Source organism: Macaca fascicularis, chromosome 2 (genome assembly GCF_037993035.2).
Source record: "Macaca fascicularis isolate 582-1 chromosome 2, T2T-MFA8v1.1".
Lineage (NCBI taxonomy): Eukaryota > Metazoa > Chordata > Mammalia > Primates > Cercopithecidae > Macaca > Macaca fascicularis.
Genome location: NC_088376.1, coordinates 28,419,253 through 28,447,119, shown reverse-complemented (window position 1 = coordinate 28,447,119; position 27,867 = coordinate 28,419,253). Strand labels below are relative to the sequence as shown.

The 27,867-nt window shown below is 39.5% G+C and overlaps 2 protein-coding genes and 1 non-coding gene across 5 annotated transcripts in view; 2 read left to right on the top strand and 1 right to left on the bottom strand.

The window, feature by feature from the left end:
• The window catches only part of RAB5A (RAB5A, member RAS oncogene family), a 37,025-nt gene extending 34,080 nt beyond the window's left edge, over positions 1-2,945 (top strand). For all 3 annotated transcript variants that reach the window (XM_074030904.1, XM_045387015.2, XM_045387016.3), the window contains one exon: positions 1,481-2,945. In XM_074030904.1, coding sequence (XP_073887005.1) covers positions 1,481-1,546 — 66 coding nt within the window. In that variant the 3' untranslated portion in view covers positions 1,547-2,945. The remainder of the gene's footprint in view (positions 1-1,480) is intronic.
• Positions 1,733-27,781, bottom strand: PP2D1 (protein phosphatase 2C like domain containing 1). The gene is made up of 3 exons (XM_005545671.5): positions 27,574-27,781; positions 17,056-18,122; positions 1,733-3,966 (listed from the first exon to the last, which is right to left on the bottom strand). The coding sequence occupies exons 1-3, from the start codon at positions 27,594-27,596 to the stop codon at positions 3,161-3,163; spliced, it is 1,896 nt and encodes a 631-aa protein (XP_005545728.2). The 5' UTR covers positions 27,597-27,781; the 3' UTR covers positions 1,733-3,160.
• LOC123572146 (U4 spliceosomal RNA) lies at positions 12,885-13,025 on the top strand. The gene has a single exon (XR_006696466.2). It is a non-coding gene; the product is annotated as a U4 spliceosomal RNA (small nuclear RNA).
• Positions 27,782-27,867: the final 86 nt, after the last annotated feature.

Here is a 27,867-nt window from a genome sequence, read left to right as displayed (position 1 = left end):
AAAAGAAGTATGGCTGCAGGCTACATTCAAACTAAGATCACAACAAAGTGTTGAGTATGTCTGAATGTATGTGGATATGTTTGTATCTTAAGTGTATTTCCACTAGCATGCTAAGGTATGTTTGTGTGTTCGTATATTTCCTCCAGTATGCTACGTTTTGACACATGCAGGCATCTAACTTGGGTCTTATCTGTCCTTTGCCCAAAGCATAGATTGTAATTGTTCATTCTCAAAAATCCAACTCTTACCTATTTCCCCTTTATTTCAAGGCAGCTGATGGTTACTCTGCAAGGTGTAAGTTTCTCTTTTAAAAACTAAGAGGTCGAGCATGGTGGCTCATACTTGCAGTCTCAGCACGTGAAGTCTGAGGCGGAAGGATTCCTTGAGCCCAAGAGTTCAAGACCAGCCTAGGCAACAAAGTGAGACCCCATCTCACTTTGGAACTCAGGGCTGCAGTGAGCCATGATCACACCACTGCGCTTCATCCTGGGTGACAGAGTGAGACCTGTCTCTTAAAAAAAAAGAGAGTGTGAGAGAGAAAATGTATATAGATGTTTTAAGGCCAAAGGCTGTGGAAGCCAGGAAAGAAATAGTAGATATGATCTATCATAATTCGGGGTGATAATTAGTTGCACAATAGAGGACAAGTTTTGTTGAGGTGATGATTACAATGGTATTTGTTTCTATCCTGACTTGTTCTAAAAAGCGTTTGTGGCAGCCTGGAGAATGCTGATATGAGCTGAGCTTCTTTATAAACTTACTGATAAGCTTACTGGCTGGCCATCATGTTTATTAACTTAGATTTTTTTTTAAATAGAAGTAATAATGAGGCCAGGCACCATGGCTCATGCCTATAATCCCGGCACTTTGGGAGGCCGAAGCAGGTGGATCACCTGAGGTCAGCAGTTCAAGATCAACCTGGGCAACATGATGAAACCCCGTCTCTACTAAAAAACAAAAATTAGTTGGTCGTGGTGGGGCATGCCTATAATCCCAGCTACTCAGGAGGCCAGGGCACAAGAATCGCTTGAACCCAGGAGGTGGAGGTTGCAGTGAGCTGAGATCACGCCATTGCACTCCAGCCTAGGTGAGCCTGGGTGACAGAGCGAGCCTCCATCTCAAAAAAAAGAAGAAGAAGAAGTAATAATGAGTATAAAATAAAATACAACTTTTCTGGTATTACTGAGTGAATCTGTGTAGAGAATTACATAAAGCACTAGTCAGGCTTAAGTTTTAATTGTGTCTACAGCCAGTCCCCATCTACCCTTCCCCCAACACAGTTACCCCAGAAATCAAACTCCCTAAGACAGCAACCAATGTTTTGGCATTTAATAGATAGTAAACATTTGAAAAGAATGAACATGTGGTTATATAATACTTTGGGGGTAACCTAACTGGAAAGAAAAATTATAAATAGCAGGTGAAACTGATACTAATATGACTATTCAAATATTCCATTTATTTGATCATTTTCTTTCAGCTAAAAAATTGCCAAAGAATGAACCACAAAATCCAGGAGCAAATTCTGCCAGAGGAAGAGGAGTAGACCTCACCGAACCCACACAACCAACCAGGAGTCAGTGTTGTAGTAACTAAACCTCTAGTTTGAACTAGCTGGAATAGTCTTCTGCTTCCTAAATGTTAATAACAATGGAATTGGAGCATTTAACCAGCCCAGTATGACTTCCAAAAGAAGAGACTTATGATAGAGTCAAGTTTCTAATACAGAATTATTTTAAGTGTTTTGAACTTAATTTTTAATAACATGCATGGGTCCTTCTCACTAATGTTTCAACAATAGGGAAAAAATGAGAACTATGTGGACACTTGTTTCATTGGAAGGTTAGGAGGAATGATTTCTCATCACTAGGAATATAGACAGATGACTGTCTGGACCCACACAGTTAACCAGCCCATTTCTCCACACTGGTACAGTAGTCACCTGTGAAAAAAAATTTGGATCTTACTAATTTGGGCTTTTCAAAAACGTCCTTTTTTTAGAAGGAGATTCTAAAGTTATTTATGATGCTTAGCCATAGTATTCAGGCAAATGTTCATTTCTCCTGGTATCTGTATTTAAAATGTACATTCCACATTTTAATAAATTAGCCACAAGAAAATAATCCCACATATACAAGGTCGGGGGGTGGGGAAGAGTATTAATGGTATGTTAATTATAGCCAGTCCCGTTTTTTTTTTAAATGGGGTAAAAATCAAATGCAATCCCATCTTGTTTTAAGAATTTGAGAACTAATAAATGCACCTTAATGGATAGTGTTCCTTTCAAACATGTGAGTTCTTTAACAAAAATGAAATAAACCAGGTGTCTGATTTCCGATTAATCACTGCTGGCCATTACATAGGTTTTGTTGTTTGGGGCAGGGAGGGGGCTTTTGTTCCCTTTTGACATAATATAGTCAATGCACTAACAATTATGTATATTCAAACTTGATTATTTTAAATTCGATCTTCAGCTGTACTGTAAATAGGGTACTGCATTGTAGTCTCCATATCTGTATTACTTTTCTGTAATATTTAAGAGTTGCTTAAAAGTATACAAAATGTACAGTTACTAAAATAGCTAATTATTTCTCTCTCCCCCTTGGACAAGAAGGGGCTTCAGTTGTTCCTCCATGGCTAGAACTATAATAAACAATGTACCCGTAATTTGTAACATAAAGTATTGCAATATGTTAGTAACAATCTTGCAGCCTTCTTTTCCAAAGTTCATTTTATTTTGATCAGTTCAGTATATTGCACTAATTATTTTAGGTATTTTCATTATATGAAAGCTACCATGTGTCAGAGATGATTTAGTCTATTTAAGTGTTGGACTGCTAGGAGAACTTGTACATTTACAATAATGCAGAATTAGGAAAACGGTTCACCAGTGTTTAGTTTTATATTGAGGTGCTCAGGTTGGAATAAAGTGGTATAAAAAGCAAGTATTGGTTTTTCTTTCTTTTTTTTTTTTTTTGGCATAAAACAGTGAACATATATAATTGATATTATATGACCTAATATCCGCTTTTATATTTTCTTTACTGTGTTCATAAAATTGTTTGCATGTTATTGATGAATCGTCCTAATATCTGGATCATTGAAGAATTGCTTTATGGTATTATATTTTGGTGCTCTGGATAATTGGAACTTTTATTTTTTATGTCAGAAGCTGATACTCACTTCCATTGAGAAATATTACCATAACTGTAATGTTGTCTCTGGAGCCAGCCAGTAAAGCAGCATTTACAAGTTCACGGCTAACGTACTCAGCTGCACCTTCATAGAAACTCTTAGTGCCTGATTCTTTTTCATTTGTTGCCACACCATTGACACTAGTTGGGCTGTCAGTTACTTTTTCACTGCAAGGTTTATGATGAGTCGTTTCTGCTGGAAATGTTTCTACATTCTCAGGGTTATAAATGCAGTATTTAGAATAGTTTGAATCGGACAAATTTTCTTTGGAATTTGTAGTTGACACACATCCTTCAGATACAGATTTATACTGAAACAATACGTGGATATTACTTTGTGATTTAGTAAGGTTTGGTTCAATGGTTGAAAAAAGCAGAGGCCCTTTGGATGGTGAAGATTTTTTAGGTATGATAGAACAGTATGTTTCTTCATACATGTGAAATGTTGTCATTGCCAGGGCAGTGACTTCCTCTTTATCCAAAACTTCCCAAAGTCCATTAGTAGCTAAAATAAGGAATTGACATAGGTCATCTATAGGGACAGAAATAGTTTGAGGTGCTGGGATAATGGACTTTTTCAGCTTGAGATTTCCATGAAATCCAAGTCCTCGTGTAGTTTTTACTTGCCCTTCTACAAGCCCGTATGGTTCATTTGAACTAATGACTGTTCCATTCTGAAGTATTCTTCTTCTTTCGTTTGTGTTTCGTGTAGTATGTTCTTTGGTTAGGCAAAAACCTTTCCCATTTCTGCACAAGACTGCTTGCACATTACCTAAAAGATTATTTTTTAAAAGAAGAAATTTTTATCCTAGAGATAACCAATTCAAAATCTGCTAACTTTAGTAAATTCTGTGTTTCAATGCTAAACAGAAAGCAGGCTATGTAAAAGTACTGTTTAAATATGTGTAATATATCACTACTGAATGATTTATAGTAAATACAGATTCAAACATCATTTTATACCTCATTGTTAAGCAACTTTTAGTGTTTAAAACTACTACATTTAGTGTTAACATGACAGATAATGCAAAGTAACTTCTAAAGTTTTAAATGAAATGACTTAATATTACTTATATTGGAGAGTCATGAGTTGAACTTTTTTATAGCCAACATATATTCCATCTAGCAGATTTTTAAATGTTTTAAGATAAATGCTGCTTCAATTTAAAACACACACTTTGATTTTTTTAAAAAAAACAATGACAGTTGTGTAACCAGTACAAGTTAAAACTTGAATGTGCTTAGGTCATGGGTGATGAAAACATTAGAATGTCACTATTAATGTTAGGTTGCTATAATGTGTAGTTTTTAAAAATTAAGTCAATCATTCCTGTGAAGAAATACATTATTAATGTATTACATGAATAATAGGCAGCCAACATTAAACCCTTTGGTTGGAAACTGAAATCTTAAAAGTTGGTTGTAGTTTGTTCATGGTTCAAATGAATCCATGATGGTGTGCTTCATTGAAATCTTACAGTTTAAACAGGATCTGAACAGACTGGCGGGAGATTATATATTACTGTAACTTTTTGTGGAGTATTTTTTAAGAAAAACTGAATTTTTTTAGTTAGGAAAAATTGATTTTCCCCAAGTTTTTAGGAATATAATTTTATGTTTTTAAAATTACATATAATTACATATTGTTTTTCTTGGTATAAAATCATTTGTGATTTATAGAAAGTTATTAAACTGTTCTGAGATGGGGTTAATAATATTTGATTATTATAACATCTTTGAGATTTAAAATTTCTGGAATAGAATGCCAAATTTACATAGAATATTCTGGTTTTAAATATGATCCTGTACCTGGGATCATTTAGTTGCTTGCAGGAGGAGTTCAATTCTAGGCCCACAGTTTTATAGCTAAAAGAATTTAGACTTAGAAGGTTGAGGTCCAAGGCCAGGTGTGGTGGCTTACACCTGTAAACACCACTCTTTGGGAGGCTGAGGCAGGCAAATCACTTGAAGCCAGAAGTTTGAGACCAGCTGGGGCAACATGGCAAAGCCCCATCTCTACTAAAAATACAAAAAAATTAGCCGGGCATGGTGGCGCATGCACGCCTGTAATCCCAGTTACTTGGGAGGCTGAGGCACAAGAACCACCTCTACACAGGAGGTGGAGGTTGCAGTAAGCTGAAGTCACACCACTGCACTCCAGCCTAGGTGACAGAGCAAGACTCTCTCAAAAAAAAAAAAAAAAAAAAAAGTTGAGGTCCATGCAACTAGTATAGTACTATAGTTGAAAAGCCTAAATTGGTGGCCAGTGTGGTGGCTCATGCCTGTAATTCCAGCACTCTGGGAGGCTGAGGCAGGAGGATCACTTGACCAGACTGGCCAGCATGGCGAAACTCTGTCTCTACTAAATACAAAAATTAGCCGGGCATGATGGTGCATGCCTGTAATCCCAGCTACTCAGGAGGCTGAGGCACAAGAATTGCTTGAACCTGGGAGGCGGAGGTTGCAGTGAGTCGAGATTGCACCACTGCACTTCAGTCTGTGCGATAGAGTGAGACTCAAAAATAGCCTAAATTGGTAAAAGCATTAGTGTCAGATATAGACAGAAACTATTGTCTCATTTATATAATAGGAATTTTTAATAGCTGAGCTACTGGATTGGGACTAAAAGATGATGTTTGTGAAAAATATTTTGGAAACTACATAAATAGTAGTTCTTAAAGGCCATATGGCCCCTCATTTCTTTATAGTGTGGTTATTAATATTGTGTATTAACTTGTCTTACTGTTGATTATTCGACTTAGATTTTGCAGAACATAAGTCAGTAAAATAATGACTTTTGCTGAATTATAAATTATTACTGAATCAGCTAGGCAACATGAAGTGGCACTTAACGTGCCAACTGAGTAAATGGAATTATTAGGAGTACATATGGTTCAGTACCTCTTAAATTAGAAAAATTTGTACGTGTGTACATACACGTGAATTGTGTGGCCATAGCTCTGAAAACAAAAGGGACATAATTTGGCTCAGAATAGTCAAATCCATTGACTTTGTAAATGTTTATTTGCATGTGGCAAGCCAAAATGCCATTTAAGCAAAAAGAAAAAGCATTATTTTCCTAGTATGTGATTTGAAAAGAATTTAAAAGGAATAGTACTTACAATGAAAGGATGGTAAACAGGTTATTTTTATTTTAGTTACCTCTACAGAGAGCTTGACAAGTGTAGCCTTACGCACTATTTGCCTTTTTTTTTTTTTCCTGTGCTACAGAGTAGGACATACCATGTTGGCCCATTTTATTACTTGTGAACATCCTTTGGGTTCAGCACAATAAAATATTTTAAGAGAAAGGACATTAAATCCTGGTTGCAGTTCTTGCTCTACCTGTTAAAAAGGGAGATAATGCCTTTTTTTTTTTTTTTTTCTTTTGGAGACAGGGTTTCACTCTGTCACCCAGGCTGGAGTGCAGTGGTATGATTACGGCTTACTGCAGTGTTGGCCTCCCTGGGCTCAGGTGATCCTCCCACCTCCGCCTCCAGAGACCTGGGACTAAAGGCATGTTCCACCACACCCGGCTAATTTCTGCATTTTTTCGTAGAAACAGGCTTTCGCTATGTTGCCCAGGCTGGTCTCAAACTCCTGGGCTCAAGCGATCCTCCTGCTTTGGTCTCCCAAAATGCTGGGATTATAGGCGCTAGTCACTGCACCTGGCATCGCATTCTTTACCTGTATGAGTGGTGCATGAAGGAAAGGAAAAGTGAAGGAGAAGTAGCCAGCGTTTCTTAACTATTTGTGTATATAACCCAGGAAGTAGAGGGTAAATAAGATTCATCAGGAAGACTACTAATGGAACGAACTAAAAAATTAGATATGCAGAGTCAACAGTTTCATTTTGTAACAATGAGCGGCATATGCTGTCAGCTACAAACAGGGTGTTTGAAGTCAAGTGCTATATTAAACTGAAAGCTTGAACATGATAATGAACAAAAGGTTTCCATGAAGATGAGAAATTAGAGGAAGATTATTAAATATCACTGTTATGTCCACGTTGTCTGGAGAAGTGGAGAGGAAGCAGCCTTTGATAGCTTAAGAGAAAGGACAATTTGGCTTTTTAAAAAGTTTCTTGGTAACATCTGTTTGGAGGAAATGCGAACAGCTAACCAAGCAACGAACTGTGTTGGAAACCACTACACAATTTTAATCTAAGCATAAATGAATTCAAGTCCTAGACAAAGGTAACAACTTTCAGTATTTGGAGAGATTGCGCTCTTCAGAAAATGTTACCAGAATAAAAATGGAACAGGATTACTGGAATAGCAACGTGTTTAGGAACAATAATCTTGGGGATTAAAAAGAGCCGCTTTGAGATGATGCTCAAGCCTTTTTAAAGTGGCATAGTCAGGTAAAGTGTTTCTTATGCAGAGGGTAATGATGTGGCTGCCTCCTGCAATTACTGGGTTATCACCAACTTTTTGAGAAGGAAAAGTCCAGTAAACTTAGGATGAACTCTGGAATCCCAACCAGGGAATTCTAGAGCTGAGTAGGCAATATCAAGATTTTTCTCAGATAAAGCCAGAAAGGTGACTTAGTGTTGATTAGAACAGGAACGTTTTAAGAAGGAGTGAGAGAAGAGGAAAAGGAAGTTTATGTGGTGATCAGAAAAAAACATACCTATATACATGATGGATGAAGCAGGAAAAATAAAAACACACCTAGGATGCACAACGTTGCCCAGGAGTAATAAGAACAGTTTGGTGTAGAAAAACAGTATGGGGAGTGGAAGGATTTAGGAGCCTGACACAGTCAGACTTGAATCCCAAACTTTTGTCTGTGTGGCCTTCATTAGATCACTTTATTTCACTAAGTAACAGTTCTTTACCTGCAGTGTTATTTGTCAAAGTTACTGTGAGACTCAATAAGCTAATTTAAGAGGTAGACACTTAAAGGTTGGTGTTCTAAGAAGAGAAAAGCAGGTAGAGAGGCTATTCAAAAGAAATTGAGGAGAAACGACAAATGTTTCATTTCAGACCTATTTCTAAAAGAACTATAAGAAAATACAAAGTAGAATTACAGGCTTAAGATAGGCAGTGGTAACTTGGAACTTGGGAAAAATTGAAATAGTTACTGGGGAAAGGAAAAATTACAATTATAAAGGAGCATAAGTAAATTAGAATTGCATGTAAATAAGATTAGGGGAAACAGTCTATATCCAGTTTTTCTTCAATGCTCTAGTTTCAGCAAAAGAGGCTGAATTTGTTTAATTTTATGCATGGACAGCAGCTTTGTGACTTCCTAAGTTTCCATCCTTCCTATGGTTATCTTAAGAGCCTCACTCATGTTGAACTAGCTTTCATTGGATGTTCAAAATATCCTTTTGTTTTATAGACATATGATCATGAAACTCATGTCCATTGTTCATTGCTCACCATTGTACCCCTCAAGCCTAACTAGATTATGCACGAGTCTCAACTATTTATGAAATATTTGTTGAATGTGTTCTCAGAATCAGGTTTGTAAACATGTGAGAGTAGGTCCTTAGCACCACCATCAAAAAAAGAGAGAAGGGGAAGGGAAGGTATATAAAATGTCAGTGTTAAGAATTTGGCTTTTTTCCTGCACAAAATTGAAGGAGATTCTGGAGTTGAATTAGACTTTAGGGGAAAATGGTAGGGGTGGAGATAATTTTAAAGGCAACTTACTAAACTAGTCCAAATGAACACATTTTCACACCCATGGAAACGCATTTAGAGAAGAAAGGCAACTGAGGTCTGCAAATACAGCATTAGCGATTAATGAAGACAGAAAAGTCCACATAAAAATGAAGACACCCTAAAAACAGGAGAGAGCTAGTACTGTTCATTTGAAGTAACCAGACTTCAAGCCTGAAAGACTGGAGTCCTGGCTCACTCACTGGTTATATAACCTTGTATAATGCTTTGATGAGCTTTAGTCTTCTCATGTATTAAAAATGTGATTATCCTTTCCTCACAGATTTTGAAGATCAGATGAAGGAGTGATGTGGCAGTCTTGAGAAGGGAAGGGGGATTCAGGTGACCACTAATTTAAAAATTGTGATAGCCGGGTGTGGTGGCGTAGGCTGTAGGCCTAGCTACTTGGGAGGCTGAGGCAGGAGGACCGCTTGAGGCTAGGGGTTCCAGGCTGCAGTATCCTCTGATTGAGCCTAAGAATAACCACTGCGCTCCTGGCTACATAGCAAAACCTCATCTCAAAAAAAAAAAAAGTGAATAATAGAGAACTAGTGGGTAAAATTGTGCCTGGTCTCTGAATTTACTGTGAGCTTTTGAGACAGAAAGCTAGGACACTAGAAATAAAAGTTTACAGGGCCTCATTAAAAGGAATTATTAACAAATGTACAATCTAGACATAAAGATATTGGAATAACAGATACACCAAAGCACTCAAATATTAAAAAGGAGCAGTAATGAGGCAGTCTGGGTCTCAGATTGACCCTTCCACTGAGAACAAGTAAATATCCTGGATAATATAGCCGAAGTACAAAATACTCAAGAAGCATAATGACTAAATTCAGGTATACCAAGAGCAGAAACTAGCTTTTACCTAAGACCATGTATTGAGCCGAATAAATCCACATTAGATTTTCACAAGGTGGCCAGACGCAGTGGCTCATAACTATAATCCCAGCACTTTGGGAGGCTAAAGCAGGTGGATCACTTAAGGTCAGGAGTGTGAGACCAGCCTGGCCAACATGTTGAAACCCCGTCTTTACATAAAACAAAATTAGCTGGTCTTGGTGGCATGTGCCTGTAATCTTAGCTGCTCGGGAGGCTGAGGCAGGAGAATCGCTTGAACCCTGAATCCGGGAGGTGGAGGTTGCAGTGAGCCAAGATCGAGCCACTCCAGTCCAGCCTGGATAACAGAGCAAGACTGTTTGTTTGTTTGTTTTGTTTTGGGACGGAGTCTCACTCTGTCGCCCAGGCTGGAGTGCAGTGGCACGATCTCAGCTCTCTGCCTCCTGGGTTCGAGCAATTCTTTGCCTCAACCTCCCAAGTAGCTGGGATTACGGGTGCCCACCACCACACCTGGCTAATTTTTGCATTTTTTAGTAAAGACGGGGTTTCACCATGTTGGCCAGGCTGGTCTTGAATTCCTGACCTTGTGATCCACCCGCCTCGGCCTCCCAAAGTGCTGGGATTACAGGAGTGAGCCACTGCACCCAACCCAACTCTGTCTTAAAAAAAAAAAAAAAATCACAGGCTTATGAAACAGGAGACAAAACCTAGGGCTTCTCCGAGATGGGGAAGACTAAATGGCTCACCACAACAAAGCTAGGACCCCAAAGGACGATGGCCTCACTGAAACAGTGAACCAAAAATAAACCTATGCCTGTTGCCACCACACAGACTACAGAAAAACTAACTATTTCAGATTATGCCAAAGAGAGAAAGAGGGAAGAAAGGAAGCTACAAAAAACTTGGAACTGGCTTGACATTGTAGCTCACATCTGTAATCCTGTGAGGCAAGGATAATCACATGTTTAATACATGAGAAGATTAAAGCTCATCAAAGCATCAAAGCACTTTGGGAGGCCAAGATGGGAGGATCACTTGAGTCCAAGAGTTCGAGACCAGCCTGGGCAACATAACAACACCCCATCTCTACAAAACAAAGAATGTGAAACCACCAACCTTCACGTATTTGTAGTCTGAAAGCCTCAAATGGATCACTTAGTACATATTGATAGTGTCAACAGGCAGACACGAGGCAGGAGCAAATGCAGTACTCTGGATGACACATCTCTCACATAATTCCCCAAAACATAAATTATATGGAATTTCTTATCTTTCTGGTCAAGATACAGTAACAGTGACTGGATTTACACTTTCATCTGTTTTGAAGAGACAGAGCCAAGAGTCCAGGGAAACCAATGCAGCTAGAGCTTGCTGAGGACAGAATACCAGAGAGAAAAGAGCTTACATCTGGAATTCTAGAGAATTCCAGATACCTTCCGAGGGTCTTTCTCTAGTGGGTCTTTCTCAAGTGTTTAGATGGGTACTGGTGAATACATGTGTGGGTGGAAACTGGGAAAAGAAACATTTGAAAAGGATTAGAGGGAGCATTGCTGAGGACTCATAGGGCTGGTAGAATAATTCCTGTTCCAAGCAGCCAGACTGAAAAGATATTAATTCAGGAATCATTAGGTAGCATGCTTAGGAAGGTTTTGCCTCAGTAGCAGAGAATAATTAGACCCAAACTCAACACTGCCCTGGACTTGCCTGATAAATTAAAAAAACAGGATCTAAAAGGATCAAACTATTTCCAAGTAATTTCATCCCAAAACAAAGCTCAAGACCATATATCCAAAAACACACATTTACTCCTAACACCCACAACCTGTCAATGTGTTCTTATTGGGAAAAAAAAATAGTTTTTGCAGTTGTAGTTAAGGATCTCAAAATGATAGCATTCTGGATTATCCAGGTGGGCCCGAATTCCAATGAGAAACGTCTTTATAAGAGATACGCAGAGTAGAGACACACAGGCAGAACAGTAAAATGCCATGTGAAAATCAAGGCAGGGACTGGAATTACGCAGCTGTGGGTGAGGGAATGCCTGGAGCTACCATAAGCTGGAAGACCCAAGGAAGGATTCTACCCTAGAAGAGGCATGGCCCTGTGAACACCTTGACTTCAGGCATCTGGCAAGTAGTATCTTTTCATACCACAATGGAATAGAACTGTAATAGCGAGAGGAACGTTGGAAATTGTACAAACACATGGAAATTAAACAACATGCTCCTCAACAATCATAGGGTCAATGAAGAAATTAAAAAGGAAATCAAAAACTTCTTGAAACAAATGAAAATCAAGACATAGCATACCAAAACCTATGGGATGCAGCAAAAGTGATACTAATAGGGAAATTTATAGTAATAAACTCCAAATAAACAACATAACAATGCACCGCAAGAAACTAGAAAGCCAGGACAAACCAAACTCAATAGAAGGAAAAAAAATAAAGATCAGAGCAGAATTAACCAAGATAGACACTAAAAAATACACATAGGATCAGTTAAACAAAAGGTCATTTTTATGAAAAGATTTTAAAAGTCAATAAACCATTAGCTAGCCTAAACAAGAAAAAAGAGAGAAAATCCCAAAAAAAAAAAAAAAAAAAAAACAGAAATGAAAAAGGAGACATTACAACGGATGCCACTGAAAAACAAGATCACTAGGGACTGTTACAAACAACGATACCCTAACAAATTAGAAAACCTAGAGGAAATGGATAAACATAAACACCTGGACACATACAACCCTACCAAGATTGAACCAGGAGGAAATAGAAAACCTGAACAGACCAATAACAAGTAGCAGGATTGAGTCAGTAATAAAAAGTCCCCCAAATGAAAAGCCCAGGACCAGATGGCTTCACTGCTGAATTCTACCAAACTCATAAAAAAGAATTAACACCAATTCTTCTCAAACTATTTCAGAAAATTGAAGAGGAAGGAAATCTTTTTAACTCATTCCACAAGCCCAGCATTACCTGAATACCAAAATCAGATAAGACACAACAACAAAGAAGAAAACTATAGGCCAATATCCCTGATGAATGTAGATGTGAAAATCCTCAACAAAATACTAGCAAGCTGAATCAAAAAACACATATATTTTTTAAAGCACCATGATCAAGTGGGATTTATTCCAGGGATGCAAGGATGGTTCACACAGAAATCAATAAATATGAAGCTTCATGCAGAGGCAGTATCATAGCCAGTGAGGTTTAGCCACGGTGTGATTACTGCTAATTGAAAACTTTTCCCCATAGCTCACTGTGATGACTTGTAATACAGTCAGCATTAAAAATAAGATAAATATGACACATTACCAACAGAATGAAGGAGAAATACCATATGATTATCTCAATAGATGGCCAAAAATTTTTTTGGATAAAATTTAACATCTCTTCATGATAAAACTTCTCAACAAATTAGGCATAGAAGAAACACATCTTAACATATGAAAGGCCCTGCTATGGTATGTATTTTTGTTCCCTCCAAACATCATGTTGAAATTTTATCAACAATGTTGGAGATGGGTTCTGATACATGTTTGAGTCATGGGGACAGATCCCACTACTGAGTATGATAAATAGCCCACCGTGATGACTTGTAATACAGTCAGCATTAAAAATAAAATAAATATGACACAAGAATAAAGGAGAAATACCATATGATTATCTCAATAAATGCCCCCCAAACTTTTTTGATAAAATTCGCTTCTCTTCATGATAAAAATTCTCAACAAATTAGGCATAGAAGAAACATATCTCAACATAATAAAGGCCCTGCTATGGTATGTATTTTTGTTCCCCCCAAACATCATCTTGAAATTTTATCAACAATGTTGGAGATGGGGTCTAACAGATATTTGAGTCATGGGGAGCAGATCCCACTACTGAGTATGTAGCCAATGGATATCAAGGAGATACCTGTACCCCCACATTTTAGGCAGCACTATTCACAATAGTAAAGATGCAGGGTCAACAATGTCCATCAGTAGATGAATGGATAAAGAAAATGTAGTATATGTACACAATGGAATACTATTAAGCCATGAAAAAGAAGGAAATTCTGTCATTTGTAGCAACATGGATGGAACTGAGGACATAATGTTAAGTGAAATAAGCCAGACTCAGAAAGACAAACATTACTTGTTCTCTTTCATATGTGGATCCTAAAAATTGTTGATCTCAATGAGGTAAAGCAGAATGATGGTTACCAAAGATTGGGAAAGGTTGGGGATGGGGCAGGAGGAGATAAAGTTAAGTTGGTTAATAAGTACAAACAGGCTGGACGCAGTGACTCACCCCTGTAATCCCAGCACTTTTGGGAGGCTGTGGTGGGTGGTTCACAAGGTCAGGAGTTTGAGACCAGCCTGACCAACATGTTGAAACCCTGTCTCTACTAAAAATACAAAAATTAGGCTGGGCGTGGTGGCTCACGTCTATAATCCTAGCACTTTGGGAGGTAGAGGAGGGTGGGTCACCTCAGGTCAGGAGTTCGGGATCAGCCTGGCCAACATGGTGAAACCCTGTCTTTTCTAAAAATACAAAAATTAGCCAGGTGTGGTGGCGTGCACCTGTAATCCCAGCTACTCAGAAGGCTGAGGCAGGAGAATGGCTTGAACCCGGGAGGCGGAGGTTGCAGTGAGCCAAGATGGTGCCACTGCACTCCAGCCTAGGTAACAGAGTGAGACTCCATCTCAAAAAATAAAAAAGGTACAGACATTCAGTCAGAGACAGGGAACTGTATATCTTAAAATAGCTAGAAGAGTTGAAGTGTTCCCAACACAAAGAAATAATACACATTTCAGGTGATGAGTATTTTAAATACCCTGATTTGGTCATTACATATTATATGCATATATCAAAATACCACATGTACCCCATAAATATTTATAATTATTATGTATCAATAAAATAGATAAACATTTTTTAAAAGAATGTGAGTCTGGCAGTACCTTTTTCCACATGCACAAATTCAACATTTATTCAGTGGCTTCATCATTGAACTCATACTTCATTATAAGTTAAGAATTTTTTTTAATTCTAGAGTTATGACATTGATATTTTATGAATTTTATAAAAGGAAACCTAATTCCCTCACTATAATTAATCCTGTTCTATAAAATACAAAATAATTCTTGAAAATTTTGTGTAAAAATTTTTTTTTATGGCTGGAAGTCATTTAAAGTTCTTTCTTACAGGAGTACTTTTGTAGCTAAATCATGACCTCAGGTTCTCTCTTTTACAGTTTGAATTGTTTTTACCCATGTGTCTTTCTATTAAAATGCAACATGCCTAGATGCAAACAGTTTAACACCATTGTATAGGCCTGGAAATTAAATCCCATTGTTGGACCTGGAGATTAGAACCAATCAATCAGCAGTGTATCTAGATTATTTTTATTTTTTTTTGAGATGGAGTCCTGACTCCTGCTCTGTTACCAGGCTGGAGAGCAGTGGTGCCATCTCGGCTCACTGCCACCTCCGCCTCCTGGATTCAAGCCATTCTCCTGCCACAGTCTCCCGATGTAGCTGGGATTACAGGCATGCGCTACCACGCCCAGCTAATTTTTGTATTTTTAGTAGAGACAGGGTTTCACCATGTTGGCCAGGATGGTCTTGATCTCCTGACCTCATGATCCGCCCGCCTTGGCCTCTCAAAGTGCTGGTTACAGGAGTCAGCTACTGCGCCTGGCCATTTATTTTTTTTTCTGGAGACAGAGTCTCACTTCATTGCCCAGTCTGGAGTGCAGTGGTGTGATCTCAGCTCACTGCAGCCTCTGCCTCCCAGGCTCAAGCGATTCTCCTGCCTTAGCCTCCCGAGTAGCTGGGGTTACAGGTGCCTGCCACGTCCAGCTAATTTTTTTTATTTTTTATTTTTGTGTTTTTAGTAGAGATGGGGTTTCACCATGTTGGCCAGGCTGGTCTCAAACCCCTGACCCGAGGTGATCTACCCACCTCGGCCTCCCAAAGTGCTGGCATTACAGGTGTGAGCCACCACCCCCGGCCGTGTCTAGACATTTAATGACAGTATCCACTTATTGAATATGTCATAATTTGTCACATTAATTTTACAAAGACTCTTATAATTAATGATAACTTCTATAGGGGTCCCAATTCCAAGAATATGGGTCAGTTCACAGATTGGCCTTAAATCTGTAATGATTATGTCTATGAACTATTTGGAACCTCAGCATAGAGCCTGAGAAATGACAAAGACTCTGAGGCAGTGGACATGCACTTAGCTTTCTTGGTGTTGTTTAGTCTGGAGTCCTTGACATTTCAGGCTCAGAACCAGGCTGGATCAGAAACAGGCTGACTTTCTGGGGCCTTGACATTCGTTGTAGTAGTCTTTGTGATTATGTGGCCTTGCAACACTGTCTCTGCCACAAAGTCCCACTCGCTGAGGCCCAGCCTCCTCAGGCTTTGGAAACAATCCCCTTAAGAGGTAATATCATATGGCAGGACTGATTTCCAACTCCAATTCCTGTTACTTCTGAGACCTTGAACAAATTATCTCACATTTTTTAGCTTTAATTTCTCATCTGAAACGTTGGGTTAACAATACTTAGATATCACTAGATGTCAAAGTTATTGTAAGACTAGAAGAGGAAATTACTCTGTATTCAATATTCAGTAAGCGGACACTATCATTAATAATAATTCTATCTATGAAAAGGCTGGTAGAACTGTAGTTAAGTATCTCATAGAACTCAGTGTGGAACTCATGTCAATTCTGCTAAAAAGTTTTACCTCTGAGCTTTCCATTTTGGCAAATTCCTTAACTTCCTGAAATAACTTTTAAACAACACAGGTAACTTCTTTAAGAAGAGAATACATGCTCATAAAACTGAGGCATGAACTATTATTCTCTCTGAGATGAAATAGATGCTACTTGGCCAGTGAGCATGAGAATGACCTATAGCAAATACACTTATCAGAGTAACTGACCAATTTAAACAACTACACTAACAATGAGCAAACAACTTTCCATTTTTCTGAAAAGAGGAAGTGTACAAAATGTTTTTAATTTTATTCAGATTTAAGCATATGTAGTATCTTTGCTTTTCATCTTTATCAGCAACTCTATTGCTACCCCTTTGGGAAAATGTAATATATTTGTCACATTATATCATATCTGTGCCTGTTTGGAAAATAATTACAATATTTTTGTGCCTACAATCTGCACTTAAATTGTGGTTATTTGTTGCTTCTTATATTATCAGTGCAATTTCTAGGCACTAATAAGTCGCTAAATAATAAATCATAAAAAAATTCTGGAAGCATGAGGGGTTTTGCTGCAAGGAACCAAAAACATAAAGGTGTTATTTGGTGCTATTCAATGTACATACCAGTGTTTGCAACATGTAATATTCCAGGAAATATTTGTGGCATCTCCTGGGAAGTGGAGCTCTCTGCCAATCCATCATGGTTGGTTTTTCTTTTCCAATTCTTATGAGCATAAGGACTTTTAGGTTTGCCTTCCAATATACAAGTAACTGCAGAGCAGCCACTCCATTGAACCCTAGACACTTCTTTTCTTCCAAGACGTAAAAGCCTATCCATTCTCCAAAATGCTTTTGCAAAGGCTTTGTGTATGTCCTCATACTCACGCCTCACTGCTTCTGTTTTGTTTATGGCAGAAAAGAGATCTTCTATTGCCGTGTATTCTTCTCTAAACACAGTGTAAAAGGAATTGATTATTTGTTGCTCATCAGTTGTCATTTGGTAAGAAGGATCAAATTTGGAAAGCTGATGGAGGAGTAAAACTGGGAGTTCCATGGATGTCAGCTCTGCCGCTGAGGCACCATGATGTCCATCGAACAAACCGAAAAAACACACATTAGGTTTATTACCAAAATTATTCACTACAGTGAATTTATCATTCATGTCAGCTTTCCATGTAGAATTCCTGTCTTCACAAATGCCCACTCCTTTAATTAATAGATGACGTATTTTTTGAGAATATATGACACTCCTGTCAATGTTATCAAAAATCTTATAGTATGCTGGTATTTTTTTTTTCCAAAGCAGCTCAAAAGCATTATTAATGCTCTGTAGGGTTTTTTCAGTGAACATAAAAGATGACAATAGTTTAGAAATCATGAACTGTCTCTGAACAGCAATCACTGAGGGCTGTGGTTTCTTTCCACCCATCCACTGGAAACCCAGCGTGGCCAGAGCTACATGTTGTTTCTTATGGGGAAAAATACCAGTTAAGTCAATTTCGTGCTTGCATATGGAACAGGGTAATGTGGTCGCTTGCTCATAGACCTGCTCCTCTTCATGGCGTTTGGTGTGTCTCACTGGTCTTGGCTTTTTCTTTCTAAAACGTTTTCTTTTGGGTAAAAGTGAAATATCCACATATGAATCAAATGTTGATGTTTTCATATTCCATTCTCTTGATTTCCAAAACACCCTGCAAACAGGATGAAAGATATTTACATGCCAGGATGATGCAGTGAAAATCTCTTCAAGCAGGCTCTTATCATTGCAATTTGATTTGGCTCCTCACAATCTTATATAAGCCTAGGATTAAATATTCTGAGTCACATTCCTCAAAAAACATGTAAGTACTCAATTAATTGGTGATTGACCTGTGCCTGCCTGAAATAAATTAGGCAAAAATTCCAAAGAGTCAGCCAGACATCTAAGCAAATGCTCAGAGAAATCAGCACAATATTTTACCTTAGGCATGTGAAAGTATATATTTGAGACCTGCGATTCTGATTTCTAATATGGACAAACAGTCATGTATTGCATAATGATGTTTCAGGCAATGATGGACCATATGCAATGGTGGTACCACAAGATTATAATGGAGCCAAAAAATTCCTATTGCCTAGTGACATTATTGTTGTCTCAATGACATAAAGTGCAACATGTCACTTATGTTTTTGTGTTGATGCTGGTGTCAACAAACCTAATATGCTGCCAGTCAAATAAAAGTATAGCAAATACAAGGCCAGGCATGGTGGCTCACGCCTGTAATTCCAACACTTTAGGAGGCCGAAGTGGGCGGATCACTTGTAGTCAGGAGTTCAAGACCAGCCTGGCCAACATGGTGAAACCCCGTCTCTACTAAAAATATAAAAATTAGGCCGGCCTGGTGGCTCACACCTGTAATCCCAGCACTTTGGGAGGCCAAGGCGGACGGATCACGGGGTCAGGAGTTCAAGACCAGCCTCACCAACATGGTGAAACCCCATCTCTACTAAAAATATAAAAAATTAGCTGGGCATGGTGGTGAGTGCCTGTAATCCCAGCTACTTGGGAGGCTGAGGCAGGAGAATCACTTGAACCTGGGAAGCAGAGGTTACAGTGAGCCGAGATGGTGCCACTGCACACCAGCCTGGGTGACAGGGCAAGACTCCAACTCAAAAAGAAGAAAAAAAAGTATAGCAAATACAAGATATGTACAGAACATAATACCTGATAATGATAAATGACTATGTGACTGGCTTATGTGTTTATGATAGTATACTTTTTAGTCGTTATTTTAGAGTGAACTCCTTATATTAGAAAAAAATTAACTGTAAAACAACCTCAGGCCCTCCAGGAGGTATTCCAGAAGGTGTTGTTAACATAGGTGACAACTCCGTGTGTTGTTGCTTCTGAAGACCTTCCAGTGGGACAGATGTGGAGGGGAAAGACAGTGATAATCCCAACTCTGTGTAGGCCAAGGTGTGTATTGTAGGTTTTTTTTTTTTTTTTTTTTTTGGAAAAAGGTTAAAACGTTTTAAACAAAATTTAACAATAATTTTAGTTAAATTTTTTAATAAAAATAAAATTTAGCTGGGTGCTATGGCTCACACCTGTAATCCCAACACTTTGGGAGGTCGAGGGGGGGGTGGATCACATGAGGTCAGGAGTTCGAGACCAGCCTGGCCAACATGGCAAAACCCCGTTTCTACTAAAAATACAGAAAATTAGCTGAGCGTGGTGGCTCATGCCTGTAATCCCAGCTACTTGGGAGGCTGAGGCAGGAGAATTGCTTGAACCCAGGAGGCAGGAGGCAGAGGCTGCAGTGAGCAGAGATCGTGCCACTGCACTCCAGCCTGGGTGACAGAGTGAGACTCCATCTCAAAAGATAAATAAATAAATAATTTAAAATGTTAATTAAAAAATTAAAAACAGAAAAAAGCTGTTAGAATAAGGAAATGAAGCAAGTAGTTTTTGTACAGCTGTACAACGTGTTTGCGTTTTAAGCCAAATGTTACAAAAGAATCAAAAAGTTCTAAAAATTAAAACGTTTACAAAGTAAAAAGTTACTGTAAGCTAAGGTTAATTTATTATTGAAGAAAAAATATTGTTTCCAAGTTTAGTGTAACCTAAGTGTACAGGGTTTATAAGGTCTGCAGTAGCGTGCGATAATGTGCTAGACCTTCACACTCACCACTCACTCATTGACACCCAGAGAGACTTGCAGTCCTGCAAGCTTTATTCATGGTAAGTGCCCTATTTTAAAATGTTGCATTTTTTACTCTTTGTACAATACTTTATTGTACCTCTTCTGTGTTTAGGTACACAATACTTTCCATGTGTTACAGTTGCCTACGGTATTCACTACAGTAACACACCGTACAGGTTTGTAGCCTAGGAGCGATAGGCTATACCATATAGCCTAGGTGTTAGTGGGCTGCACCATCTAGGTTTGTGTAAGTACACTCTGTGATGTTCACACAGCCATGAAATTGCCTACCGATACACTTCTCAGAAAGTATCCCCATCGTTAAATGATGCATGATTGTAATTACTTTTGTGCTGCATTTCGTCTGCCTTAAAACACTTTTGTTCTAATTAGAGGGTTCACAAGAAAATGAATGGATTATGCCAAAACCAAGCAGAATAAGGAAAAGAACTGACAGTAAGGACAGAATTTTTTAAAAAACTACAACGAAGAGGTATGGACTGAGGATAGGAAAGAAAAGATGTAGAGCTAGATGATACATTTCTGGAGAGCAGGCATCATTTTATACCCCTTCCTATCAGAAACATCTAGCACTGTACTCAGCACCTGGGGCCATTTTTATCCATTTCATGCACAATTTCAAGGGCATGAGATATTTCCAAGGGTCTATGAAAAGTTAGAGACCAGAAAAAAAATGCTTTGGTTACAAAATATTTTAAAACTTGATAAAAATCAAAGTTGGCTGGGTGCAGTGGTTTATACCTGTAATCCCAGCACTTTGGGAGGCCAAGGTAGGGAAATCACTTGAGGTCAGGAGTTTCAGACCAGCCTGTGCAACATAGTGAGGCCTTGTCTGTATTAACAATTAAAAAAAAAAAAAAGCCAGGTGCGATGGTATGCATGCCTGTAGTCCGAGCTACTCAGGAGGCTGAGGTGGGAGGATCGCTTGAGCCTGGGAGGTGGAAGCTGCAGTGAGCCCTGATTGCACCACCACACTCCAGCCTGGGCTACAGATCGAGACCCTGTCTCAAAAATAAATAAATAAAGTAACTTTATGTATATATATATAGAGAGAGAGAGAGAGACAGACAGAGAGAGAGAGAGAGAGAGAGAGAGAGAGAGAGAGAGAGACGGAGTTTCACTCTTGCTGCCCAGGCTGGAGTACAATGGTGCAATCTCGGCTCACTGCAACCTCCGCCTCCCTGGTTCAAGCGATTCTCCTGCCTCAGCCTCCCAAGTAGCTGGGATTACAGGCATGCGCCACCACGCCTGGCTAATTTTGTATTTTTAGTAGAGACAGGGTTTCTCCATGTTGGTCAGGCTCGTCTTGAACTCCTGACCTCAGGTGACCCACCTGCCTCAGCCTCCCAAAGTGCTGGGATTACAGGCATTAGCCACTGTGCCCAGCCATAAATATTTATGAAATGTGACATTACAAAAACTAGTCAACTTCAACTCAATTCGTATATAAATTGTATTTGAGATGGGTACATTTTAGTGTGTTACAGTAATGGGGGATGGAGCCTGTGACACTAAGAATACTTGGAGCCTCTAAGTACTTAAAACATCTCAGATACATAATAGATATTCGACAACTGAATATCTATTGATATTCTATAGATAGTTGGTAGTTAGATAAGAAATTGACCCATTTAATTATAATGACAATATGATAATAATAATAATGAAATATATTTTGTTATAAAAGGTATATATCATCATGTTCTTAAGTTCAATGCAGAAGGATACAAAGTAGAAAATAAAAGAATGTTTTTGTCTTCCCACACTCCGCTTGAACCCGGGAGGTGGAGATTGTGGTGAGCTGCAATCACGCCATTGTACTCCAGCCTGGGCAACAAACCCCAGCCCCAGTAGTAATTGAGTTATCTATCTTTCCAAATATAAATTTGTATATAAGATCTTGTCTGGCCCTGCGCAGTGGCTCACACATAATCCCAGCACTTTGGCAGGCAGAGGCAGGTGGATCACTTGAGATCAGGAGTTTAGGACTGGCCCGGCCAACAGGGTGAAACCCTGTCTCTACTAACAGTACCCCAAAAATTAGATGGGCGTGATGGCACGCCTGTAATCTCAGCTACTCGGGAGGCTGAGACAGGAGAATGGCTTAAACTCAGGAAGTGGAGGTTGCAGTGAGCCAAGATCATGCCACTGCACTCCAGCCTGGGCGACAGAGTGAGACAGTGTTTCAAAAACAAAAACAAAAACAAACAAACAAACATATTTTCTGAAGGCCAGTAGGGTCCCATTTTGCATGCCATCCTAAAATCTGATATTTTCAGTAAATACTAGGTCATGGACAGGAAGTTTGAATATGGAAGAACAGAACAATATACATTGTCCCTAGGTATCTGTGGGGGATTGGTTCCAAGACCACCCTCTCCACGCATGGATACAAAAATCTAAGGAAGTTTAGGTTCCTGATAAAAATGGCGTAGTATTTGTATCTTCCTTGTATGTTGCCTCACTCAGGAGTGCAGTGGCCTAGAACTCCTGGGCTCAAGCCATCCTCCCACCTCTGCCTCCATAGTCGCTGTAACTACAGGCATGCACCACGATGCCTGGTTAATTTTTGTATTTTTAGTAGAGATGGGTTTTCGCCATGTTGGCCAAGCTGGTATGGTCTCGAACTGCTGGCCTCATGTGATCCACCCGCCCCGCCTCAGCCTCTCAAAGCACTAGGATTACTGGTGTGAGCTACTGCGTTGGCCCTCCTGTATACTTGTTTATTTACTTATTTGAGATGGAGTCTTGCTCTGTCGCCCAGGCTGGAGTGCAGTGGTGCAATCTGGGCTCACTGCAACCTCTGCCCCCTGGGTTCAAGCAATTCTCTCACCTCAGCCTCCCAAGTAGCTGGGATTACAGATGCTCACCTAATACGTGTATATATATATATATACATATGTATATATATGTATATACACACACACACACACACAGATATATATATATAGTATTTTTAATAGAGATGAGGTTTCACCATGTTGGCCCAGGCTGGTCTTGAACTCCTGACTCAAGTGATCCGCCCAGCTCTGCCTCCCAAAATGCTAGGATTACAGGCGTAAGCCACCGCACCCGGGCCCTCCTGTATACGTTAAATCATCTCTTGATAGAATATGCATAATGCAATGTAAATGCTATGTAAATAGTTCTTATACTGTATTTTTATTTGTATTATTTTGTTGTTGTATTGGTTTATTAGTATTATTATTTTAGGAGGTATTTTGGGAATATTTTCTACCCAAAGTTGGTTGAATTCACAGATGCAGAACCTTCAGATATGGAGGACTGACTCTGTTGTGAAAAATGTAGACTTAGGATTTTTTATTTTCAGGGGAGGAAAAAGCGTGTAAGTTTACTTTACATAACTGACTGAAAAATACATTCAAGAAATAGTAAGTAGAAGCCGGGGGCAGTGGCTCACACCTGTAATCCCAGCACTTAGGGAGGCCGAGGCTGTCGGATCACCTGAGGTCAGGAGTTCGAGACCAGCCTGGCCAACACGGAGAAACTCCGTCTCTACTAAAAATACAAAATTAGCCAGGCGTGGTAGCACCTGCCTGTAATTCCAGCTACTTGGGAGGCTGAGGCAGGAGAAGCGCTTGAACCTGGGAGGCGGAGGTGGTGGTGAGCCGATATCATGCCATTGCACTCCAGCCCAGGAGTAAAAACAACAAAAAACAAGTTGGTCGCGGTGGCTCACGCCTATAATCCCAGCACTTTGGGAGGCCGAGGAGGGCCGATCACGAGGTCGGGAGTTCGAGACCAGCCTGACCAACATGGTGAAATCCATCTCTAATAAAAATACAAAATTACCCGGGCGTGTGCCTGTAATCCGAGCTACTCAGGAGGCTGAGGCAGGAGAATCGCGTGAACCCGGGAGGTGGAGGTTGCAGGGAGCTGAGATCACGCCATTGCACTCCAGCCCAGGCAACAAAAGCGAAACTCCGTCACTCCGTCTTATAACAAACACAAAAATTGTCCCTGGGCGGGCGCTGTAGCTCACACCTGTAATCTCAGCTACTCAGGATGCTGACACTGCAGGATGCTGGAGCCCTGGAGGTTGAGGCTGCAGTGAGCTATGATGGCGTCACTGCACTCCACCTGGGTTACAGATGGAGAGGCAGTCTCTTCAACAACAACAACAACAAATGTTCATCTACTAACTGTATAACCTCAATCAAGTCTTTTAATTTCTCTGAGCATCTGCTTTTAGCCTCAAATGAGGTAAATGGTGAAATAGTTGGTACCTAGGGGAAGCTAAAAAAAAAAAAAAAGCCTGCTCATTCTGCCCTAAGTGAAAAGGACACTGAGAACTATGCCAAATAAAAATACATTACATAAAGGCATGAAATTACAATGCTTAGGGAGAAATGTGTTCTACGTAAAATTAATTGAGAAAAAATCAGGAGATCAATGGAAGAGGATTGTTTTAACGACCTGTATTTGAGAACTGTGTAATGCGTATTTACTAACATGTTGTGGTAAGTTGTTTATATCATCACTTAGTTACCAGCTATGTTACACGGTTTAAGAGAAAATGAACTTGGTCAGGTGCAGTGGCTCACGCCTGTAGTCTCAACAGTTTGGGAGGCTGAAGTAAGAGAATTGCTTGAGGTCAGGAGTTGGGGACCAGCCTGGGCAACATAGTGAAACCCCTTCTCTACAAAAAACTTAAAAATTAACTGGGCATAGTGGTGCACACCTGTAGTCCCAGCTACTTGGAGATTGAGCAGGGAGAATTGCATGAGCCCAGGATTTTGAGGTTTCAGTGAGCTATGATAGTGCCACAATACTCTAGCCTGGGTGACAGACTGAGACCCTGTCTCAAAAAAATACAAAAAGTATATTAAATTAAAAATAAAATGTGAGCTATATTAAATAAAACAATTAGAAGAAATATACATGTAAATTAAAAATGAATGGAAAATAATGTAATAGCCATAGAAAACAGGTAAATATCTTTAAGATGCTAGCCAGTAAAATTTGAATCCTGTAAATTATTCAAAAATCACTTCTAGAAAGGAAAACCTTCTATGATAAATGATAAACAAAATAGTGCACTATGTGATAGGCAAAAGGCCTTTAGCAACCTTCATACGTGGTTTACACATGGCAATATAAATAAAAATTAAAGAAGCAAGCAAAACTCTGATAAATTTGAAATGTTTTGCCACTTTATTTGTATTTAATTCCCTGAAGTGTATGACTGTATTGGATACAGCTACTTATCCCTGTAGTAAAATTTTATTTACAAATGTCCACGTTATAAATACTTCTAGAACTATTTGCATTTTGGGAAGTTTTCATGGCTTTCCCTCACCAATGATTATTTTTCCTTTTTTAATGGAAAATCTAAAAATTACACAAAAATAGGAGTATAATAAGTCCCCATATACTCATCACTAGCTTCGACTGTCATCAACATTTTTTTATTCCTGTTTCATCTATATCATCCACCTTATTTTATGTTATTTTATTTTATTTTATTTGAGGTGGAGTCTTGCTCTGTCACCCAGGCTGGAGTGCAGTGGTGCTATCTCGGCTCACTGACATCTGCTTCCCGAGTTCAAGCAATTCTTCTGCCTCAGCCTCCCGAGTAGCTGGGACTACAGGCGCCTGCCACCATGCTTAGCTGTTTTTTGTATTTTTAGTAGAGACGGGTTTCACTATGTTGGCCAGGCTGGTCTCGAACTCCTGACCTCAAGTGATTTGCCTACCTCAGCCTCCCAAAGTGCTAGTTTACAGGTATGAGCCACTGCACCCAGCCTATGTTATTTAATTTTATCACAATTTTTGCTGGAGTATTGTAATGCCAATCTCCAAATTGTATCAACTCACCCATGAATACTTCAGTCTCAACAAATTTGATCAGCATCCAATGACTTCTTTAATACCTACAATAGGCCGGGCGCAGTGGCTCATGCCTGTAATGCCAGCACTTTGGGAGGCCGAGGCGGGCAGATCACCCGAGGTCGGGAGTTTGGGACTAGCCTGACCGACGTGGAGAAACCCCATCTCTACTAAAAAAAATACAAAATTAGCTGGGCGTGGTGGTGCATGACTGTAATCACAGCTACTGGGGAGGCTGAGGCAGGAGAATCGCTTGAACCCAGAGGGCAGAGGTTATGGTGAGCCGAGATGGTGCCATTGCACTCCAGCCTGGGCAACAAGAGCGAAACTCCGTCTCAAAAAAAAATAAAAATAAAAATAAAAAATTTAAAAAATAACTACAGTAGGCCAGCTACTGTGCAAGGTGCTGAGATGCACAGATGGATGAGGATGCACCCTGCCCTTGAAGCTATGAGGGGAAAAGATTGCAATTCTGTCCATATGCTCATCCAGGTCATTAATAAAAGAATGAAACAGGTCAGGTGGAGCCAAGGACAAAGCCCCATTATTGTGCCCAACCGGGAACCTAGCCCTTCATCTGGCTAGGAATGGTGTAATGAGACCTAAGAAAATGACCTAGGAAAACTCACAGCTGAGACTTATTAGCAAGGGTCCAAGGCAGTATCCAAGGGAATGATCACTTAGCTGGCAGAAGGAGCAAGAGGACCCAGCAAAAGAAATGGACAGGTAAGCAGAGAAGTAGGGGAAGAAACTGGGTCTGTCAAGGCCTTTGAGTGCTTTTGGCCAAAATATATAAAAATATTTTAATTGCTGTTTTTTGGTAATATTCATGTAAAGGATATAGTTTTAAGAGTCTTGATGGACTATTGGGACAATATATAAGGCACCGTAACACTGTGTTTTGATCTGAAGTCAATTACTTATATCAGAACTTCATTTTTCCATATGCCGGGGACAGCCATAATACAGCTCTATCACACATGGGCCATTCTTAGAATGTATTGCATCATTCATATGTTCGTTCATTCACAATAACAAATTAAATAGGCCAGGCACGGTGGCTCATGCCTATAATCCCAGCACTTTGGGAGGCTGAGGCGGGCCTATCACTTGAGGTCAGGAATTTGAGACCAGCCTGGCCAACATAGTGAAACCCTGTCTCTACTAAAAATACAAGAATTACCCAGGCATGGTGGCAGGCGCCTGTAATCCCAGCTACCCGGGAGGCTGAGGTGCGAGAATCACTTGAACCCGAGAGGCAGAGTTTGCAGTGAGCCGAGATCGCGCCATTGCACTACAGCCTGGGAGACAGAGACTCTGTCTCAAAATAAATAAATAAACAAACAAACAAATAAATAAATAAATGTAAATTAATCAATTAACTATAAAGACATCAGAATAAGAGCAGAGAGAGGAACGCGAGTCCTCTTTTGTATAAAGTAGAGGGATATATCACTCTTCAATGTACATAGTTTACAGGAAGCCAAGGTTTCATCTGATAACTAAGAATGTGGAGGAAAAGAATACTGTAGATATAATTATTCATTGGTTATACTTATTATCCAAAAAAAAATTTAAGAAAGTTTACCTTAAAGCATTATTGGCGCTCATGTTCCTTTGGAATTACCTTCCTTTGCCCTCCCTTTATCCCCTTTCCCTCTATTTCTCCAACTTGAGTAGTGATGGTGGAGGTAGAGGTGAACGTGATGGCCGTGGCAGAAGTAGTGGGGATAGTGATGAGAGCGGTGGTGGGCGTTCCCCTGACTTGATGGTAGAGCTCCCTGTGTGGAATGTTTACTACATCACCTGGAACCTCAGTCAGAACTCACTTTATGATTCAGAAGAACTGTGAAGCAGTAACATTACAAGTTGTGTGAAGTAA